At 40.5% G+C, this 19,087-nt stretch overlaps 1 protein-coding gene across 1 annotated transcript in view; it reads left to right on the top strand.

Annotated features, from left to right (window-relative positions):
• The window catches only part of CD99 (CD99 molecule (Xg blood group)), a 35,160-nt gene extending 16,649 nt beyond the window's left edge, over positions 1 to 18,511 (top strand). The window contains exons 2-9 of the mRNA XM_054008461.1: positions 3,395 to 3,433; positions 3,859 to 3,903; positions 8,226 to 8,270; positions 9,164 to 9,217; positions 11,653 to 11,694; positions 12,277 to 12,387; positions 13,791 to 13,847; positions 15,997 to 18,511. Of these exons, the coding sequence (XP_053864436.1) occupies positions 3,395 to 3,433; positions 3,859 to 3,903; positions 8,226 to 8,270; positions 9,164 to 9,217; positions 11,653 to 11,694; positions 12,277 to 12,387; positions 13,791 to 13,847; positions 15,997 to 16,022 (419 nt within the window). The 3' untranslated portion in view covers positions 16,023 to 18,511. The remainder of the gene's footprint in view (positions 1 to 3,394; positions 3,434 to 3,858; positions 3,904 to 8,225; positions 8,271 to 9,163; positions 9,218 to 11,652; positions 11,695 to 12,276; positions 12,388 to 13,790; positions 13,848 to 15,996) is intronic.
• Positions 18,512 to 19,087: the final 576 nt, after the last annotated feature.

Raw genomic sequence — 19,087 nt, 5'->3', positions numbered from 1 at the left:
ATAGATTTAAATTGTAGGATAATAGAAGTGTAAGACTGACAATTACACCTCTACCCTGATATAACGCGACCCGATATAACACAAATTCTGATATAACGCAGTAAAGCAGTGCTCCGGGGGATCAAAGCAAGTTCGATATAATGCGGTTTCACCTATAACGCGGTAAGATTTTTTGGCTCCCGGTGACAGTGTTATATTGAGGTAGAGGTGTATTTAGGAGAGATGAATGTGTGTTAGGTATATAAGTAAAGCATGGCAGGAATACAAGACCTATAAGCTGAGACCTGTAAATTTTTAGCTTAGTCATACTAGGCCAGGTTTAAGAATGCTTGACATTAGTGGGTGATCTAGGAATAATGTTATGCCAGGAAGGTCACAAGATCACTATAAAAGATGTGCTCGATGTTACAAAAAACTAGATTGCAATACACTGCAGGGTATTGTTCAAGATCATGAGACACCGGATTGTTAGATCATGGAATGTCCTGTCGTGACCGCAGCATACATGTTGTGCATAGATGCTAATAAGAATAAGCGAAAGTAAGAAACAGCCTATGAAAAATGTGTTTGTGGTCACTATCCTTGGACTTTGTGTGTTCCTGGAGTCTCCAAATTTGAGAAAAACACCAGAGGTGATTTTCACACCATTGAGCTTGAAACTGTAGCAACAGCAGCTGAACTCATGGTAGCTTAATACAAAATTACTAAATTAAATTTAAATTTAAAAAAAGCTACAGGAGAATAGGAGTGGTATTAAATATAACTATAGGGAATTGTGCAACCTGCTTGGGACAAGCTGTTTTACCCTCTGTGGAAATGCATCATAATAAATCCTCAATCTCAGCCTGTATTCTTGCTCACGACCAAAGCAGGAGCTCCTCTAAATCAGTTGTCTCATGCCAGCTTCTGCAGTGGAATGTAGTTACCACTAGCTCTAGCTATCATTTCCTTTCCCACCCCGTTCAGTGAAGAAGCTTCCATGAGTCACAGCAACAGAGTTCCATTTCAATGTCTGTCCCTCTTCAGTGGCCTTCAATTCATCAGCCCTTCAAAGCTTTATATTTGCTCAGAAATAGCTTTTGCCTACCTAGTGCTTCAGATCTTATATTTTTAAATTTATTTTCCCAGCTGTCTCCAGCAATTGGCATAGCCTGTGTCAGTCAGGGCATCAAGGCTGGCATCTTCTGCTCTGTTAGAGGGGCTAGGTTTTTTCCCCCTAGCTTTCTGCTCATATGCTTGAGAACACTTGCAACTCATGGATTTGTATATTGTGTGTATGGAGAGGAGGTAGCACAGCAGTTTCAAAAAGTGCTCTAATGCTGCACTATGCCTCTCATAGACAGACATAATTGATGCATTCTTGATCCCTTCTGGTTTCCAGTACTAGTTGCTTCAGAGGAAATTTCATGAAATGCTATCCATGGACAATTATAAAATAACCTTTTTTTCCTCCATTTGTGCTGGGAAAGAAGCTTTCAATCTTCTCCTTAGTATCTGAACCTCATCCCAATCATTCATAACTCTCAGCTCAGAATTGTATTATTGCAGTGCATTCACCACTGGGGCCAGATTTTCATTTTGAAAAAAGTTTGACATCTGGGGATCCTGAGCTATTGAAAATCTGGCCCTAAACAGGACTATATCTGAAGACCTCTCAGTAACTTCAGTCAGTACAAGATAAGACTTCCTGCTTTAAGTGGTTACCCAGATCATATCATACATGCCCAGCAGTCAAAAAGAGGCTTCAGTCTTATTTGTGGGTGATGTTTACAAGTGAAAATGATAAAACCTTAGCATTACAGTACTTTTTTGGATCTTGGCTCTCTTAGACTGTGTCTCCCCCTCATGGGCGCACCACGGCAGAGGCAATGAGCTGAGATGCTCAAACGAACAGTTCCTTTGTGTTAAATGTCAGGTGATGGCGGAGGCAGGGAGCTACCAGTGAATAGTCCTCTTCTCTGCAATTGGTATCTCCCCTCCAAATATACCTTTTACTCCACCAAAGCCTCGATTTAATTTAACTATTCCTCATGTGATGATTTTTGTGCTTCACATAAAGTGTTTTAATTTTTTTGCCTATCTGGGTTAGGTCCCATTTTCTGGCTATTTTGACTTTTTGCATGCCCGTTGGAAACAGGCCAGTTTATCTGCAGATCCTAAACGGAAGAGATTCTCTTTGCAAGATGGATAAGTTTCAGCCTTTGTGATCCACTTTTATGCTGAATTCCTAAGATGGTATGGATGCATCTTGCATACCTTTCTAAGGTGGTGTGAGTTCCCGCTGAATCATTCTGGCAATATGTCTCATGTGCACGCCCACTCCTATGAAGTAGTTTTTCCATGAGCTGGGTGTTTAAAAGGTCCCATAGCATTTTTCAGGAGTGGAGTAAAGGAAAGTGGGTAGTGAGAAGATCCTCTCCTCTCTCTGCCTCTCACCCCTCTGGAAACTTGGAATACGTGCCTTAGCTGTGCAAGAGCCCAGCCACAAACCCAGTGCATTCATTATGATGGTTATCTTCAGAGAGCAACTACAATTAAGAGCTTTTTTCTTCCACCCCTTCAGATGGCCTATTTTTGTCTGTTTCAAATGTCTTCTGTTCTAAGGCTACGTCTGCACTAGGAGCTGGGGGTGTGATTTCCAGCTTGCATAGACATACTCGTGCTAGCTCTCATCAAGCTAGCATGCTAAAAATAGTAGCCTAGCTGCGATAGCACGGCAGCAGGGAGTGGTGCGCCAAGTACATACTCCCAGGGTCCAGGGCAGCTAGCCTATGCCACTCCTTGCTGCTGTCTGTGCTACTGCGGCTACACTACTACAGTAGAACTTCAGAGTTACAAACACCGGAGTTGTCTCTCGCTCCCCCAGTCTCTGCTCACAGCACTGCTCTGTCCAGGATGCTGGCAGTTCTCTCAGCCCTCCAGAGACACAGTCCTTCCTCCCAGGGCTCCCAGCAGAGAACTGCCCTCCTCTGCCCTGCAGCTCCCTTTTAATCTGGGCCTGCTTGGCACTGATGGGCTGCTCCCTTCAGCCCTTTTCTGATTGGCTGCCTCTGGCACAACTTCCCTAGGTTGACTTTAAACCCTTTTCTGCCAGTGATGGGGTGTCTGCCCCTCATGGGGAAGAATGCATTTACTCCATGGAAGACTGTCTGACCTTACTGAGATTGTCTGCAGATAGGGCCCTTATAATAATCCCATATCCCTTCTCTTCTAAAGGAGTGTTTGGGGGGAAGCACTTTTGCTTCCTGCCCACAGTACTGAGAAACTCCCTCTATTTTAGCTGCATGTGGGGCAACATTGACCAGGATCAGAATGGTGTATTTCAGAGTGAGAAAGATCTCTCCTCATTCTGCTGCTAATTTCTGGCTTTTTTTGTGTGTGTGTGTGTTGATAGGTGAAGACGACTTTAACTTAGAAGATGCATTAGGCCCCGGTAAGTAATATGTTCTTGCAAAAATCCCTTCTTGTGCGATTTTTCTATATATAGTGTTTAGCATTAATGTTAAAACATAATTTAAACACTTAGGAGCAGATTCTGACATCCATACTGAACATGCGTAACACCTTTCTCCATGAGTAGCTGTATTAACTTCTCTGGCACAATTTAAGGTATAAGGTGCTAGTTAGTATGACTAAGAGTGTACCAGAACCTGGACCACATAGAAGTGGTCTGGTGGCAATACTTCGATGTTTAAGGGCAACTCATACAACTGTAGAAGACTTGAAAAATTATTGGTCTAATACTTTCACTTATTTTAAAAGGAAGTCTGTTTAAACTTGTTCTCTAAGTATCTTTGTGCAATGTATTCATCAGCAACGTTTCAATTTGTATTAACGTCTATGTCCTTGACATACCAGAGCCTACAAAGAAGCCTGGTTCAGCTACCAAAAAGCCGGAGTTGGGTGAGTAGTGATTAAGTTGGCACATAATGCATCTTACAGTAAATGCTTTATTGTGATTTTAGATGTGCAGTTACTGACAAAGAATCATGGTTACACATTGCTGTATATCTGAGATAAATTATCCCAGTGTGTCTTTTTTTTTTAAAGTGCACATTTCAGGCCTCTTTGGGGACAAGCTGAGGATCAAATAATAGAACCAAGCTGTCTTTAATAATACAGTGACTCCTCACTTAATGTTGTCCCGGTTAATATTGTTTCGTTGTTACATCTCTGATCTATTAAAGAACATGCTCGTTTAAAGTTGCGCAATGCTCCCTTATCATGTTTGGCAGCCGCCTGCTTTGTCCACTGCTTGCAGGAAGAGCAGCCCATTGGAGCTAGCTGGTGGGGGCTTGGAACCAGGATGGACCAGAAACCCCCCATCAGCTTCCCTAAGTTCCCTGTGTGGCAGCCGCCCAGCAGACGATCAGTTGCCGGGCAGTTCAGGTGTCCCACCTCCCACTTCCATGTGCTGCTCCCGCCCTCTGTCTTGGAGCTGGTCCCAGGAGCCTCCTGCTTGCTGTGCAGGGAGTGGGGGGAAAAGAAGGGGGCTAATGTCAGGGAGTCCCCCTTCACCCACTCCTGTACCCCATCTCCACAAAGCAGGGATGGGGGACACTACAGGGCTCAGGACAGAGGGAACTGCTGTCTCAACTTGCTGATCTACTTAAAAAGGCAGTGTACTTAGAGTGGTGTCAACATACTTAAAGATGCAATGTGTGTCTCACTCTCTCTCACACACGCACACACACACACACACACACACACACGGTATGTGTCTCTGTCTGTCTGTCTCTCTCTCTCACACACACATGCACCCCCCAGCACTTTGGAAAGTAGTGGGAGTGGTGCGCTCCAGTGGGATAGCGTGGGTTCATCATCATGTTCCGTTTCCGCAGGCAATGTTTGCGGGCATTGCCATGCGTCTATTATGTCTTCTCCCTCCATTTGTGCTGCCTTGTAGAGTGTGAGGCTACATTAACAACAATGTTTTAACCCTTGAGGGCTCAGCCGAGTGCTAGTTCATCATTTAGCAGTAAGGCATTCCCTGGGAAATATCCCACCCTCTTCCACCCTCTGACTCCACCACCTCAACCAAGCTTCACAATCATCATTGCTGTGTACAGTATTAAATTGTTTGTTTAAAACTTACACTGTGTGTGTGTGTGTGTGTGTGTGTGTGAGTGAGTGTATAAATATATATATGACAAATTTTTCCCTGAAACCTAACCCCCCCATTTACATTAATTCTTATGGGGAAATTGGTTTCGCTTAACATCGTTTCACTTAAAAGTAGCATTTTTCAGGAACATAATTACACGTTAAGCGAGGAGTTACTGTAATAATGACTTTTTTAGGCTTTAGGCAGTGGCATGGCAAAACTGAGTTATTGGCTAGCAAATCTTTTGGTGATGTCATACATACCTCAGTCTGCAGGGAACGCATTTGTCTCTGACATTTGCTGAACCACCACATTGAAATTGTATTTTACTATATCTCAGGGTTAAATTGTGTCTTAACTAGCATGGTGGAATAAGAGCATAAGGACACCCTAGCACCCTTTTGCTGGCTACATGCTTTGCAGATAATAGGGAAAGCAGGCTACACAGAGCTACTACTTCTCCCCCCTAACAAAGGTGGGTGAGAGGGGCAGAACATAGGCTTCACCCTCTCAATCTGCTTGGTGGCATAGCTGTGCTGGGGATATATGCTGCAACAAATACAGTGCAGTTACTGCCTCCCTGGAGTCAAGGGGGGAAACCAGGAGGAGGGATACTGAGACTGAGTCACAATCTCCCTCTTTTGCTTCTTTGGGGGCAGTGCAACAACACGCTGTCCCTTGCTCAGGACTAGATGTTAGTCATGATCTAGTCCATAATCAGGAAAACAATAATTAGAGCCTTCAGAATGTGCATTTAGATTTATCAGTGAATTAAAAAAAACTCCATTAAAAGCAGTCTCTTAAAAACAAATGCACATGCAGCCTCATTGGGGTTTTGTACTAGCTAGCAAAATGGGACGAGCAGGATGGTCACAGCCCTAAGATTTGTTCGCAACCCATGAATTAGACTATAACAATGCATAATAAATATGTAGCTCTTGTATATCACTTGTCATCAGTAGACCTCAAAAGTGCCTTGCAAAGGACATCTGTGTCATTATCCCCATTCTACAGATGGGGAAGCTGCAAGCTTGCTAAGCACTTTGAGATCTACTCATGAAAAATGCTATATAAGAGCTGGGTATTATTATTCTGAGTTGTTAGAGCCTAGTACATGGGTTGCGGGCAAACCTTGTGGCTGTGACCACCCTGCTCATCCCATTTTGCTAAATGGAAGGGGGATCCTCAGAGGTAAGTAGGGAATCCTACTAAGTAGAACCATGGAATGTTAACCTGTATATTTTGTATACTGAAGCCTTCATAATTAGAGTGTCCTGCAGTGGGCCCTGGGGGTTGCCTGGGCAGAGCTGATTGCAAGATCAGGTCTAAAAGATATCCAAGGAACAACTTCATGGCTTTTTAAAATAGGGGTGATGATGGCATTAGATTGAGGTGAGTTAGAGCTTGTAGGACTATTGGAAGAAGTGAATATCAAGAGGGATTTGATTAAAGTGAGGTCAGTGCCACGCACAGAAATTGATGTAGTAGAATTTGGTATTGAGGATCCATGAGTTTCTGCTGTTGAGTTAGAGGCCTCGTTTGAGTGCATTAATGGCTTTGGGTTTTTTTGTTTTTCCAAATGTCTTTTTTGATTAGTTGGCTTTGGGTATGTTTCATCACCTTATTTTCACTAGATAGCACTAATTGACTAATATACCATTCCTAGAAGTCGTTGTAATTTGAAAATATTACCTTTCTAATCACTCCCTAGAAAGAAGGGGGAGGAGGGATAATATGCTCTTTATGACAGGAAGTGGGAGTCTGTTGTCAGAAAGGGAGCCTTTTCCTTTCCTCTGGGATAATCTCTTTGCAAAGTCTTTAATGTATTTCAGCTAAGTCACATGAGCAAACTGCAATATCCTTGCCACTCTCTCACTAGTGAAGTGGAACATAGTTTGGCAGGTAGTGTCTGTTAACTCTTTAAATTGCTGAACAACACCCGTAAAAGTGGTATCACACTAGCATTGCTGTGCTTCAGCATTACTGGCAACTGTTGGGAAGGGGGAAGCTTGTCTGTGGGAACTAACAAAGGGCACAGAATTCCAGAACTGTAACAATGTTTGGTCCTTTAGTTCATTTAGTCATAGAAGAGGCATGGTGTTATAAAAGGCCATGAATGCCTCTGTTAGAAGGATCTTGGTCAATTATATGCAAGTTTTGAAATCTGTAAAGTTATTGCCTGGTTAGGATGCAGGCTCTTTATGTGAAAAGTTGCTCAGGTTATAATCATGGTTTTCTAGGACATTGGATACACTTGTGACTTTAAATCTTTAATTATCAGTACATCAAAATGTTCAACCTTACTGTTCAAATTTCATGACATTTTAGGGCATTGGAGTGGCAAAGTAAATCACCATGTTTATTTGTTTCCTTTTTTCTTTTACTGTTTCTTGTAAATGGAAAAAAAAAAGTCTTCATTTTTATAGAATTGCCAGTCAGAACAGATGAACTGGTGGCCTTTATTAGTTAATTGCATGTTTGTAGAATCAACTGTGTGTGTAAGTTGTATGCATAGTACACACTTCCATGTGCATTTATTGCTGTGTGTATATATAAATAAAATGAGATGAGGTTGTCTTGGGGTCTTGCTAATTTTAAATGTTCATAACTAGAATTAACTCAAAATGAACCGATTTTCTTCTTCACATGTATTGATTTTTTTTTTTTTTTTTTTTTGAGACTGAGACCTACAAAGCTGGCAGTCTGAAATAAATTCAGTTCCATAGTCTTAAAGTTGATGCATACTTGATGCTAGCTACCTAGTTTTAAAAATTCCACGTTAGTGCCCAGGCCTGCTCCCCATTCTATTCAATGGGAGTTTTGCTATTGACTTCAGTGGGAGCGGGAGCAGGCCCTAAACTTCAGACACACAAATCGAAATGAGGTGTGATAGTTGGAAATAGAAGGGTTCTCAAGAGATTCTTATTTACAATCTTGAACACAGTGGATGAAGTCAGCTGCCATAATATTAGTAAACATAAGTTATGGAGGTGCTTTTGGGGGGTGAGGGGAGGAAGACAGAGAAACATGGGAAAGGTGGGTATAGATTATTCAGCTTGTTTCTGCACTTTACTCATTTGCAATTTTAACTCTTTTTCCCCCTAACAATATTTGTCAATAGATGACCACCCAAAACCTCAGCCTGGAAGCAAGGACAATACTGGTGGTAAGAATTTTGTAAATGTTTTAAATAGCATTTGTCAGCCATCATAGTCAGACCATTCTATTTACTTTTCTTTTCAAATGAACCATTCATCTTTAAATGATTTGGTACATCCAGGCATTTACTTCTGACTATGCAAATAATGAACTTGATTAACTTAGACGTGATGAAAGAACAGTTGAGAACTAAGAGAAAATGCTTGATGCTTGATTTTGCAAACAAATCATGCAAGGTAATAGATGGCAGAGAGTCAGTTTCCTTTGTTTTCATTTTTAAAAAAGAGAAAAGGTGTGCATAGGTCAATATTTGCATTTGAATGCCTAAAGCAAAGCACCTAAATAAGTGATCTGATTTATCCCCTCCCCACCTTGACAAGATGAGCTCCCACAGATTTCATTCAAGTCAATGGGAACTGCAAGTCCTAGTGCTGTTCCAACCAAACTTGCTAATTGGTAGAAAGGTTGTTTTTAGTATCTCATATGCACATTTTGAATCTACTTTGTGTTAACCTGGAGTTTGCTCTACTTTGTGTTAATATGGAATCTGCTCTATGGAAATCACAAATAAACTAGCTGAATTTTTAATAGACCTTTGTGGGTGAGAGACAAACCAGTGGTGGAGAGTAGTTATGGCATTGCACTAAGTTTGTTCTTAAGAGTCTGCCTTAAACCTTGGATTTTGTCATGTATGAAGTAAAACATAGTTTTCAGCATGTCATGAATAAACAAGTGTTCCAATAGTTATTTTTCAGATGGCTCAAGTTTCCTATCAGCTTATAGAAGCTAAAAAGGGGTTAAGAGATCAAGGATGAACATGTCATGGTAGTTTAAAGGAAGAGTCAATATCAGTTATAAACACTTAAAAAGGAAGGATAACCATTTTATTTACTCTTACAGGCAGCTTTAAGGATGAAGACTTAGTTGATGGTAAACTTCCACCAGAAAAAAGGGGTAAGATAATGTCCAACACTTCACAGTAAAACCCACTGCTATCTAGTTTTTGCCTAAGACTTGTGTGTCACAAGCTGGTTAAAATGAGTTAGGAATGCTAGATTTTGTCCTGGTCTCTTTGAGGCACGGGCATTGATATCTTCCAATTTAACCATTATGTACTTTGTTCATTCAGAAAAATTGGTGATCCAAGGGAGTGGAATTGATTCAGGAATCCTAAACAATAGGTTTAAAACTACAATGATGTGAAAGTGGTACTTGTTTCAGCATTCACAGTGGGTAAAATTTCCAACTGCACCTCAGCACCATGTCTAGTGACTTAGGAGCTTACGTCCTATTGACTTTCAGTGAGATTTAGGTTACTAAAAGCCTAAGTCTCTTCTGAAAATAGGACTTAGGTGCTTTTGGGAAAAAAATTCCCCAACCATTCTGTTGAGAAGCTCTAGTGCCTTACTTTGGAACAGAGACTTGAAATTTGGCATAGGAATATCCCTGGTGCCAGTAATGTGCATCTTGCTGTTCCCATGGGGAAAAAGCGCACTGGTATTTGGCCAAGTTATAAACCTTTGAAAAATCTGTTTGCAAACACTCAGTTAAATTTTCTTGAGAATCCCGTCTGCACAGAACATGCACCAGCCAAGGTCTTCAGCGGGTGAGCAGGACTTTCCCTGTGATTACTGCTCCCAATTGCTACATGCTGCTTTGTATTGTGAAACACTCTTTAATTACGTGATCACAGACCATTTGCCAGGTATCAGAACGGAGAACAGGGAGACTCTCTCCTATCCTCTCTGTGCTGGCACCAGGCAGCAAGGATGACGAAGCCACCTGACTTGAACAGAGGGGACAAGAGTTGGAGTGGGGGTGGGAAAGAATAGATTGGGACAACAAGCTATGGAGACTAGGAACTTGAGGGTAGGAGGAGAAGTCAGGTGTGGGGAAGAGACAGGACTGGGACATGTTAGAGAGGGTGGGGCAGAAGGGTCTGTGCCCACTAGAGCACATACCTTCAGCACCTGAGATTCCTCAGTGTCAGCATTCCCAGCTGTCAGAAGGTATCTGTGAAATGCACTGACAAAGAGTGTCTCCTCACCATCTGATGATTCATCCAAAGAGAGGATGGCAACTTACTACTGCTACCAGTACTCCATTAGCTCAAATGGCAGAGGTCCGTGTGGTGGATTTAAAGGTTCCAGCCTCTGTGGCATAACCTGATGGAATTCACATTTCAGCTTGCTTTTCAAATGCCTAGAAAATTATACACACAACCATGTTAAAAGAATATTAAGGTTGCAAAGTCAACCATTTAAAAGTTAAGAAATACCAGAACCAAGGTTGCCTGTGCACTGTGATAGACTTCAATTGCACGATCACATAGGATCCCTGCATCATTCAGTGCAGAGGACAGGTGGCACTCTGGGAATGAATCAGAGTTTCTAATGAGTAAGGCTGTTACTTATAGCACCCCTGCCTCACTTGTTGCAGAAGTTGGAAGGTGTGTAGTGAATGAGGCAGGGGACTGCAAGAACGGAAAGAAAAGTCCCCTATGGTTAAGGCAGTTGAATGCTGGAAAGGAGAACTGGATTCTATTGCTGCCTCTGCCACAGAGTTAAACCACACTTTTCACAGGTGGCCACTAATTGTATTCATTTCTGAGATTCCCAGCTTGAGACCCCGGGGCCTGACTTGGAGAGGTGCTGAGCACTTACAGCTGCAACTGAAGTCAGTGGGAGCTGTGGAGCTTTGAGCACAGAGAGTGCTATATAATGCTAAATACTCTGGCACTCAACATTAGTATCCTTAATCTCTGAGCCTCAGTTTCCCATCTGTACAATGAAGATGCTAATGCTACCTTACCACACAGAGCAGTTGTGAAACTAAGTTAACGTTTGTAAAACACTTAGATAATTTGGTGATAATCACCATAGAAAACCCCATGAGGAAATCTAATAATTTTGTATTTAAAGCAGAGTTTTAATGGTGTGCAGTAAATTAGGCCTTGGGACTCTCTATTGAACCATGAGAATAAGATAAAATATTGAATTAGCTACTCATTCCCTGGGAACCATCCATCCTATGCATTTGGTACAGGGTCCATTAGAAAAAAAGGGTCTGTGATCATGTAATTAAAGAGTGTATCACAATAAATACACCCAATGGGACTGAATTAAGTTTGCACAGGCAACCCTAGGTCTGGCATTTCCTATTTTTGAATGCTTGACTTTGCAACCTGAGTATTCTTTTAACATATTTTGTGTAATTTCTTTATTATTTAAACTTGAAGTCTGTTTCCATTGTATTGACTTTGTTAATGTAGCATCCGGAGATAGTGGGTCATTTTGCATGATGCATTGACATAGAGCGCGGATTCTCATTGTGATAAGACTGTTCTCTACAAAAGATTCTTCTAGTAATGAAATTATTTGTTCTTACAGGAGAAGGTGATACCAATCCCAAGAGTGGAGGAGATTCGGCAGGTAAATGCATGGATTTTCATATATCTATTGTATCTGTACATCATCTTTAAAAAGTTAAACATCTAACATTAGGCATTCCTTTTATTGCCTGCAGGTTTAGAATTTTAATAGTGCCAATAAGCACTGACAGTGCTTTTCAGCTTCAAAATATTATACAAAATCTAGCATTTTTATTTCAAACAGCTTTGTTCCTGTCACCTTTTTTTAAATACTTCGCTTCTGATGGGTCAAAAACTGTGAGTTATTAGAGTAGAAAATGTGAACCTTGCACACAGCATTTCACAAGGTTTAGATCCAGACTTCATAGTGCCCACTCATTTTTGTATGAATATACTTCATACCATGCCAATCACCATAATGGAATGCTCTCATGCTGCTTAATAATATGTACTACTTGAAAAATTAACTGTTCTAAATCTATGCTTGACTCTTCAAAATCCATGAAAAGAAGGCAGAATCAATGTCTAAGATTACTTCAAGTGTTAGTGCTGTTTCGAAACATTCAGAGTTTGTATATCTTTTGAGAAAGAATCCAAGTCTGTCCTCATTTATATCTAGAAAAAAAAAATGTCTTGTTTATAGCCTCTCAAGGAGTGATACCTGGAATTATAAGTGCTGTGGCTGTAGCAGTTGTTGGAGCAGTATCTAGCTTCATTGCTTACCATAAGAAGAAACTCTGTTTCAAAGCAAGTGGTAAGATTTTAACTAGTTTTTTTTCCTTTGTGATCTGTTGAGGCTCTTAATTAGAAAGTTTATATGGAATTTAGTAATGAATTTTATAAAACATATCAGCCAGTCTTAGTGGCCCAATGCATTAGCAGTCATCATGAAGGAATAATATATTTTAAGTGAGGCTTAAAACTAAGCTGTTTGAGAGATGCTTTGGCAAAAAAAATAGATTTAAAAAAAAAAAGATATAGGAGGGTACTTCCCCCCCTCCCCCAATCCCATAGCTCAGAAAAAGCTGGACTGAGGACTCTCAAATGTTTCCAAAAAATCTCTACTTGCCAAAGAGCAAGTATGAGAGAGTTTAAGCAACACTTTTGGAGGGGAAATAAAAAAATTAGAGGAAATGGGGAGTGGGAAGCGGAATGTTTACAGTGGAAACTGCCTTGCAACTTTAACAATAGAGTCACTATCTTGGCTCTGTAATATCACTAGTGGGCCCAGGCTAACCCACACTTTGTGAATTATGAAGACTAAGTACACAGTTGTTTCCCACACATTAGGCTTCTAATAACAGCACAGGAGAGTTTATTCCTTTTTGAGATATTCATCTTCCCACCATTGGTTTCTATTCCTCTCTTCTCCCCCACTGTCTTCCTAAACCAAAGATATGAAGGCCAGGACCACTACGTGAAATGTCACACAGCACAAAACTTTCCCCCAAATAACTTGCAAGGGCAATAACATGTTTACTGGATGCAACTTAATGCTTCATTTGCTCTTGGTGGCATTCTTCTTTCTTTTAGTTGTCTAGGCCAGGGATCAGCAACCTTTGGCCTGCAGCCCATCAGGGAAATCCGCTGGCGGGCCGGAACGGTTTGTTTACCTGCAGCATCCACAGGTTCAGCCGACCTCAGCTCCCACTGGCCGGGGTTCACCGTTCCAGGCCAATGGGGGCTGCGGAAAGGGGCGGCCAGCACATCCCTTGGCCCGTGCCACTTCCCACAGCCCCCATTAGCCTGGAAAGGTGAACCGCGGCCAGTGGGAGCTGCGATCGGCCGAACCTGCGGATGCTGCAGGTAAACAAACCGTCCTGGCCTGCCAGCGGCTTTCCCTGACGGGCTGCGTGCCAAAGGTTGCTGATCCCTGGTCTAGGCTATTGTAGGAGCTCTGAATTACGTACCCTATGCTTCCAGTGGCCATCATCTAGAGAAGCTTCTCCAGAGGATGATCACTTTGCCGCCTAGTCAGTGTAAGGAGGCTATAACCATCCATCAGTGGTTTCACAGGCCTTACCTTTTTAAGTTGCTTTGCTACAGAGCATTCCCAGCCTCTCTCATGTTTGCTCTTGTTTCTGCCATTACCAGTCTTAGGGAAATGCAGGTAATACAAATGCCTGATGTCTTACAATGTTTGTGTTTGTATCTCAGGAGATCAAGAGAATGTTAATATGGAAAGTCAGCAAGGAGCACATGCAGAGCCACCTGGTAAGAAAAGGATCTGGAGGGAAGAGCAAAATTTTTGGCAGGAATCTCTGTGGACTTGCATCACAGAAATTAATCTCCTAGAGAGACTTATCACTTGCACTATACATTCTTGTAGCCAAGTGTTTATACCTGCAAGAGAAACTAATTTTGGACTGAAACAAGTTTCAAATTGAGTTTCATTTATATTAGATGGTAAAAATGTGGAACTAAAGCAAATTAATAACACTTTTTTTTGCATTTTTTCTTTATGGTGAAATATTAAAATGTGTAAGGAAGTAGTGGGAATGTAAATGGGTATAATTGTGAACCAAAAGAACACAAAGCTGCTACTTTAAATCAATTATTTGAAAAATGATATGGAATGGTAGCTGGCTGGTCTGTTTAGTGGGATGTGTTGGGAGTCTGACTGGAGCCATAGCTGTGCTGTGTGACACTAGACCAATAAAGCTCTGCCAGAGTTGGCATTAATAAAAGGTTAACGGTATTTGAACAAAGATGCAGTTACATAAAAGCAAGCTGGAGGCAGGGAAAATTAAACTGACTAGCATACTGTTGTGCACCACAAAGAATCTTTTATAAAAGAGAAGCATAAAATAGCAAACTCTTTTTTTTTTTTTTTGTCTGATCATGACTGCTAGGAATTTTTTCAATTAGCTCCAACTCCATAGTGCAATGCAGACATGGCTGTTTAAAATGATTGGCTAGGGAAATTGATGATGTATTGCCAGAGTAGGAAACCTGGCTCTAGGAAGCCCTAGACAAATTTGGATACGGGAATTGTTGAAGTGTTATAGGTGACAGCCAGAAAACATACTTGGCTTGTGTCAGTTTCACCCCTTCTGACTGGCTAATGAAGGGATGAATGGGAGTACTCAGCAAGACACTGAAGTTTTGGAGAGGCTTCTGAATGTACGATATGTTTAACAAAATAAAGTTGAGCCTCTCACAAGAGTATAGGTTATGAGTAACTATATGTCCTCCTGTGTGCTTAGTTTAAAACCAGCGTCAGAGCAGAACCTTTTCTACCTTTTAAATCTGAGCAAAGAGTTACCTGCCTTATTACTTCAGTGCAGTCAGTTTGTCCCCACAGACTTGTTAGCTGGTTCAAGATCTCTTGTATAAACTTTTCTGTAATATATTATCAATTATTTTATAAAACTATAAAGCAAGTACCTTTCTCTCCAACTGCTTCCTGAAGTCGAGAGTGCAGATAGTTCTGAATATTCACCTCAAACCTGAGATATTCAGACAAATAGTTTAAATACAGATATTAATTCTAGTTCTTGTAAAATTAATCTGGTTATATTAGCTCATGAGAAGAGCAGATTTAAAATGTCTAGATATTCATTAGATTTTAGTTTAACACTGTATCCTATCCCTTTCCCCATAGTGAAATATACCTTTATAAGGTCCTGGATTAGGTTACCATTGTAATATAGATAAATATAATACTGTAAGAGCTCTGCAAAATTCAGCTTCATATATGAGTTATAGACAGAGTAGGTTGAAAGTTTAAACTTAGTTTAGGATTCCTGGACTTAGTTGTGATTTACCACAATTGTTATACAATTAGTGATTTTTTTTAGGGGTTTAATAAAACCCCACAAAACCAAAATTTTTTGTATACATTGAAATCTAACCATTTTCTCCTAGATGCATATGCAAGCATGTTACATTCCAGTCTGAGTTTACTATAACTGTATATTGCATAGATAAGGCTAAACTTCCCATGACCCAAAATCACTCTTGTAGACACAATTTGTGCCTGCAAAACTATCCCTTTTTTGTTGCATCCACAGTGAATTGAAGGGGCAGTTCTTAGAAGTTGTATGTCTGAATACTTGACTGCAGATGTAAATTAGGTAGCCATATATGTCACTCAAATGTATGTCTTCAAGTTACTCGTGGGTGCAAAAACATGCAGCCACCCCTTTTTTTGCAAGCAGAATTCTGCTTACAGACAGATTGGGCCTCCGCCCACCCCACAATATCAAATGCCCATTTATTTGCTAAGATTAGAGTGTTCACACTTTTAAAAGAAGCGCTGTTCTACAAGTTGGATTCTCATATATTGATAGAGAATTGTACTAAGCTTGATTTGGTTATTTTGTTTGTATATTTGTTTCTTTTTCTTTTTTCTTTTTTTCAGTTCAGCGAACACTTCTGCAGAAATAATCCAGGGAAACTCAAGGTGAAGAAAAGATGAGCAAAACTGGATAGAAAACCTGCATATCTGCCTGAAAAAAAACACAATGTAAACAGCAGGGGCTTGAGTTTCAAAATTGCATGAAAAAAAAATGTAGTCCTGTTGAAATATCCTCGGAAAGGATGGGAGGGATGTTTTCAAATACCTGAGCGTTTTTCTGTGGTTAGCCCTGTGAGGCGCAGTGTTGCCCACTGACAATTGGCCTTAAAATAGTGATGGTCTGAAACAACTTGTGCCTTTTAATTCTCAACTCTGCTCTTGTGGCAAGAACTATCGCTGGTGTATATCTGAACTGACTACTATTCTGGCTAGCCCCTTTTCCTTACCCCTTAAAAAAAAAAACATCAGTAGATCTGTTAATGTACCATTACTTAGACGCAGCTCTAACATTGTACCATTGTATGGGTACATCTACAGCACCCACAACAGGGAGCCTCCCACTCTGGGCTGACAGACTTGGGCTAGCAAGGCTCACGCTAGTGCTCTTAAAAATAGCAGTGGAGGCTGTGCTTTGAAGTTGCAGCCCAGGCTAGTGGGCGGGCTCTGAAGCTTAGAGAAGTGGGTGGGCTCCACAGCAGGAGCTCCAGCCCACGCTGCGACGTCTACCCAGCTATTTTTAGTGCGGCAGCGCAAGTCCCAGGAGCCCAACTCTGTTAACCTGAATGGAGAGGCTCGCTGCTGTGTGCTGCGTATACTCACCCTAAATTGGGTAATCGTACTAGTGAAGACACCCGCACAGTTCACTTGAAAGTGAAGTTTAAAAAAAAAAAAATTCTAGTAAATGTTACATTTTGTGGGCACCTGAATGCAAACTGTTAGCTTAAAAAAGTAGCCATGTCATCTGAAATATTTGACCAAATGAGTGTGTGTGTCTGTGTGTGTGTGTATTTGACAATGGTGTTATCTGTGCAGCTGCATGGGTCAGCTTAGCAGGAAGGAAGTACTTATATCTGTCCTCTAAGGAAAAAAAAGTGTTTCTTTTTATCGTTTTTCTTCACTATGTCTGTCTGGTACAGATCCAGAAAGCCCCAAGGTGCTTCAGTGCATCCCCCAGAGTCTCAAAGTTGCTTTTTATACCGATTAACTAAAATAGAGTTGATCAAAAAAGGAAAAGCCTGACTTACAAATCAGAACCCTACATTGGCTGCTTTTCATTTGGCTGGGTGTGTCTTTCTGGTGTTCGTGAGAATTCAAACAGCTGCCAAGAATTAATTTGTATGCAATTTGGGACTGACGGAGATTTCCATGACTGCTCACCTGAAAGTTTTAACAGAAGGCCATTATATATACTTTCAGTTTTGAAAGGTTTTGTCATCCAGTCAGAAAGCAGAAACAATCTGCAACGTGGATAATCAAGAGCACTCTAAACTAGGGTGACCAGATAGCAACTGTGAAAAAATGGGACAGGGGATGGGTGGTAATAGGCGCCTATATAAGAAAAAGTCCCCAAAAATGGGACTGTCCCTTTAAAAATGGGACATCTGGTCATCCTACTCTGAACTGAGTTCCTAAAAATTACTCTCCACACGATTCAGCAAATGCTTGGGAATAATTCGAGGACCTCTGTTGGGTTCATGAAGGACTGACAGCAGAAAAAAGCCTCAGTCCTGCAGCTAATAGCACACAGGGGCTGCTGTACTTGTATGGAGCCCCAGGAAAGTCAGTGGTGCTCCATTCAGGCACAGCAGTCTGCTTATATGTTGTCAATTGAAGGACTGGGGCTTAGGTTTGTAACTAATACTGGTTACAATGAATAGTTTGACCAGCTGTACCAAGGAGATTTTGTTTGTAATATAACTTCAGTTTTTGTGCAATTTTACAAAACACTGTGTGACAATTTTACTTAAAAGTGCATCTGGTAAGTGCATAGGTGAGAATCTGGAGAATTACAGTAATTCATATAGTAAACAAATGAACCTTTTTACATAAGGTTATCATTTGGACTAGCGCAAACTTTTTTCCTGCCAAAACCTGCAAATCTCTGTGCATTCAAATATTAATGTATCTAATGAGAACTCATTTTAAAGAGAACATGTACATGTTTATTTTAGGAAGTTGATGACAAAGAGCTTTAAATGGATTTTTTTTTAATTATGAAAATCATTGGTAAACCAGTTTGCCCCATTACTCTATTTTTTTCCTGGATTAAAATGTTAAAACATGCAAGTGTGTTATTGATGGAAAAGTTACTATATTGTAGATGAGATTCTTTGACTGTAATCATTAAACTAATGAAATGCCTTGCTTACCTTCACCAACAAATGTATTTCATATGTATCATTGTCAAGTGTCAAGCACTCTGAAACATGCCAATAGCTGTTTTGGGGTTCTTTAAACAAGCTTTCAATTAATTAGGATTGTGGATCCTTCTTTAGATTTCTCAACCTCTTAAGAATTAGTCATTGAAACCTCAGACTATTAACATTGTGCCTTTTTTTAATAAACATTTGTAAAGTTACTTTGGTTAAGTATCTTAAAATGGACTCCCATTTATTTCTTTGAGCTGAAAACAATGTTAACTCTACTTCTGTGTTTGGATGGTCTAGAGAAAAAAGAAGTTGGAGGCAAGATGGGAGTGGTCTACAAACTTGTTAGTTTACCTTTTGTCCTAAAGAGTTTAGATTTATTTTGAAAACATCTAAACGTACTAGAATACATGTGTGGAATTTTAAGTAAACAGTGGAAAAAAAGTACTAGCCTGTTTTTACTGTCTAGTGTGCAATGTATTGGAGAACAGACTGCAGGATTTGATTTGTGATTTCCTTTTTTGATACGTCTGATTCATATGCACTCAAATTTCGGTAGGTTTGTTTATATTATAGAGCAATTATTAAAACATCCAACATGGAATGACATTGTTTCTGTGTTTCCAGTTAGGCAAACAAAGACAAGTGGATTATGTCAGTTTTGCCTATACAAGTTGAAGATGTTCTCCATCCTAATGCCATTGCAGCTCCTCCTAGCAATAGTTACTGCAATGATACCTGTACCACTTTTAATCCCAGCCTCTGAGTGAGTTGTTCATTGAAACTGA

The sequence above is a fragment of the Malaclemys terrapin genome, chromosome 1 (assembly GCF_027887155.1).
Source record: "Malaclemys terrapin pileata isolate rMalTer1 chromosome 1, rMalTer1.hap1, whole genome shotgun sequence".
In the NCBI taxonomy this organism is placed as follows: Eukaryota; Metazoa; Chordata; order Testudines; family Emydidae; genus Malaclemys; species Malaclemys terrapin.
This window is presented reverse-complemented; position numbering and strand designations above follow the sequence as displayed.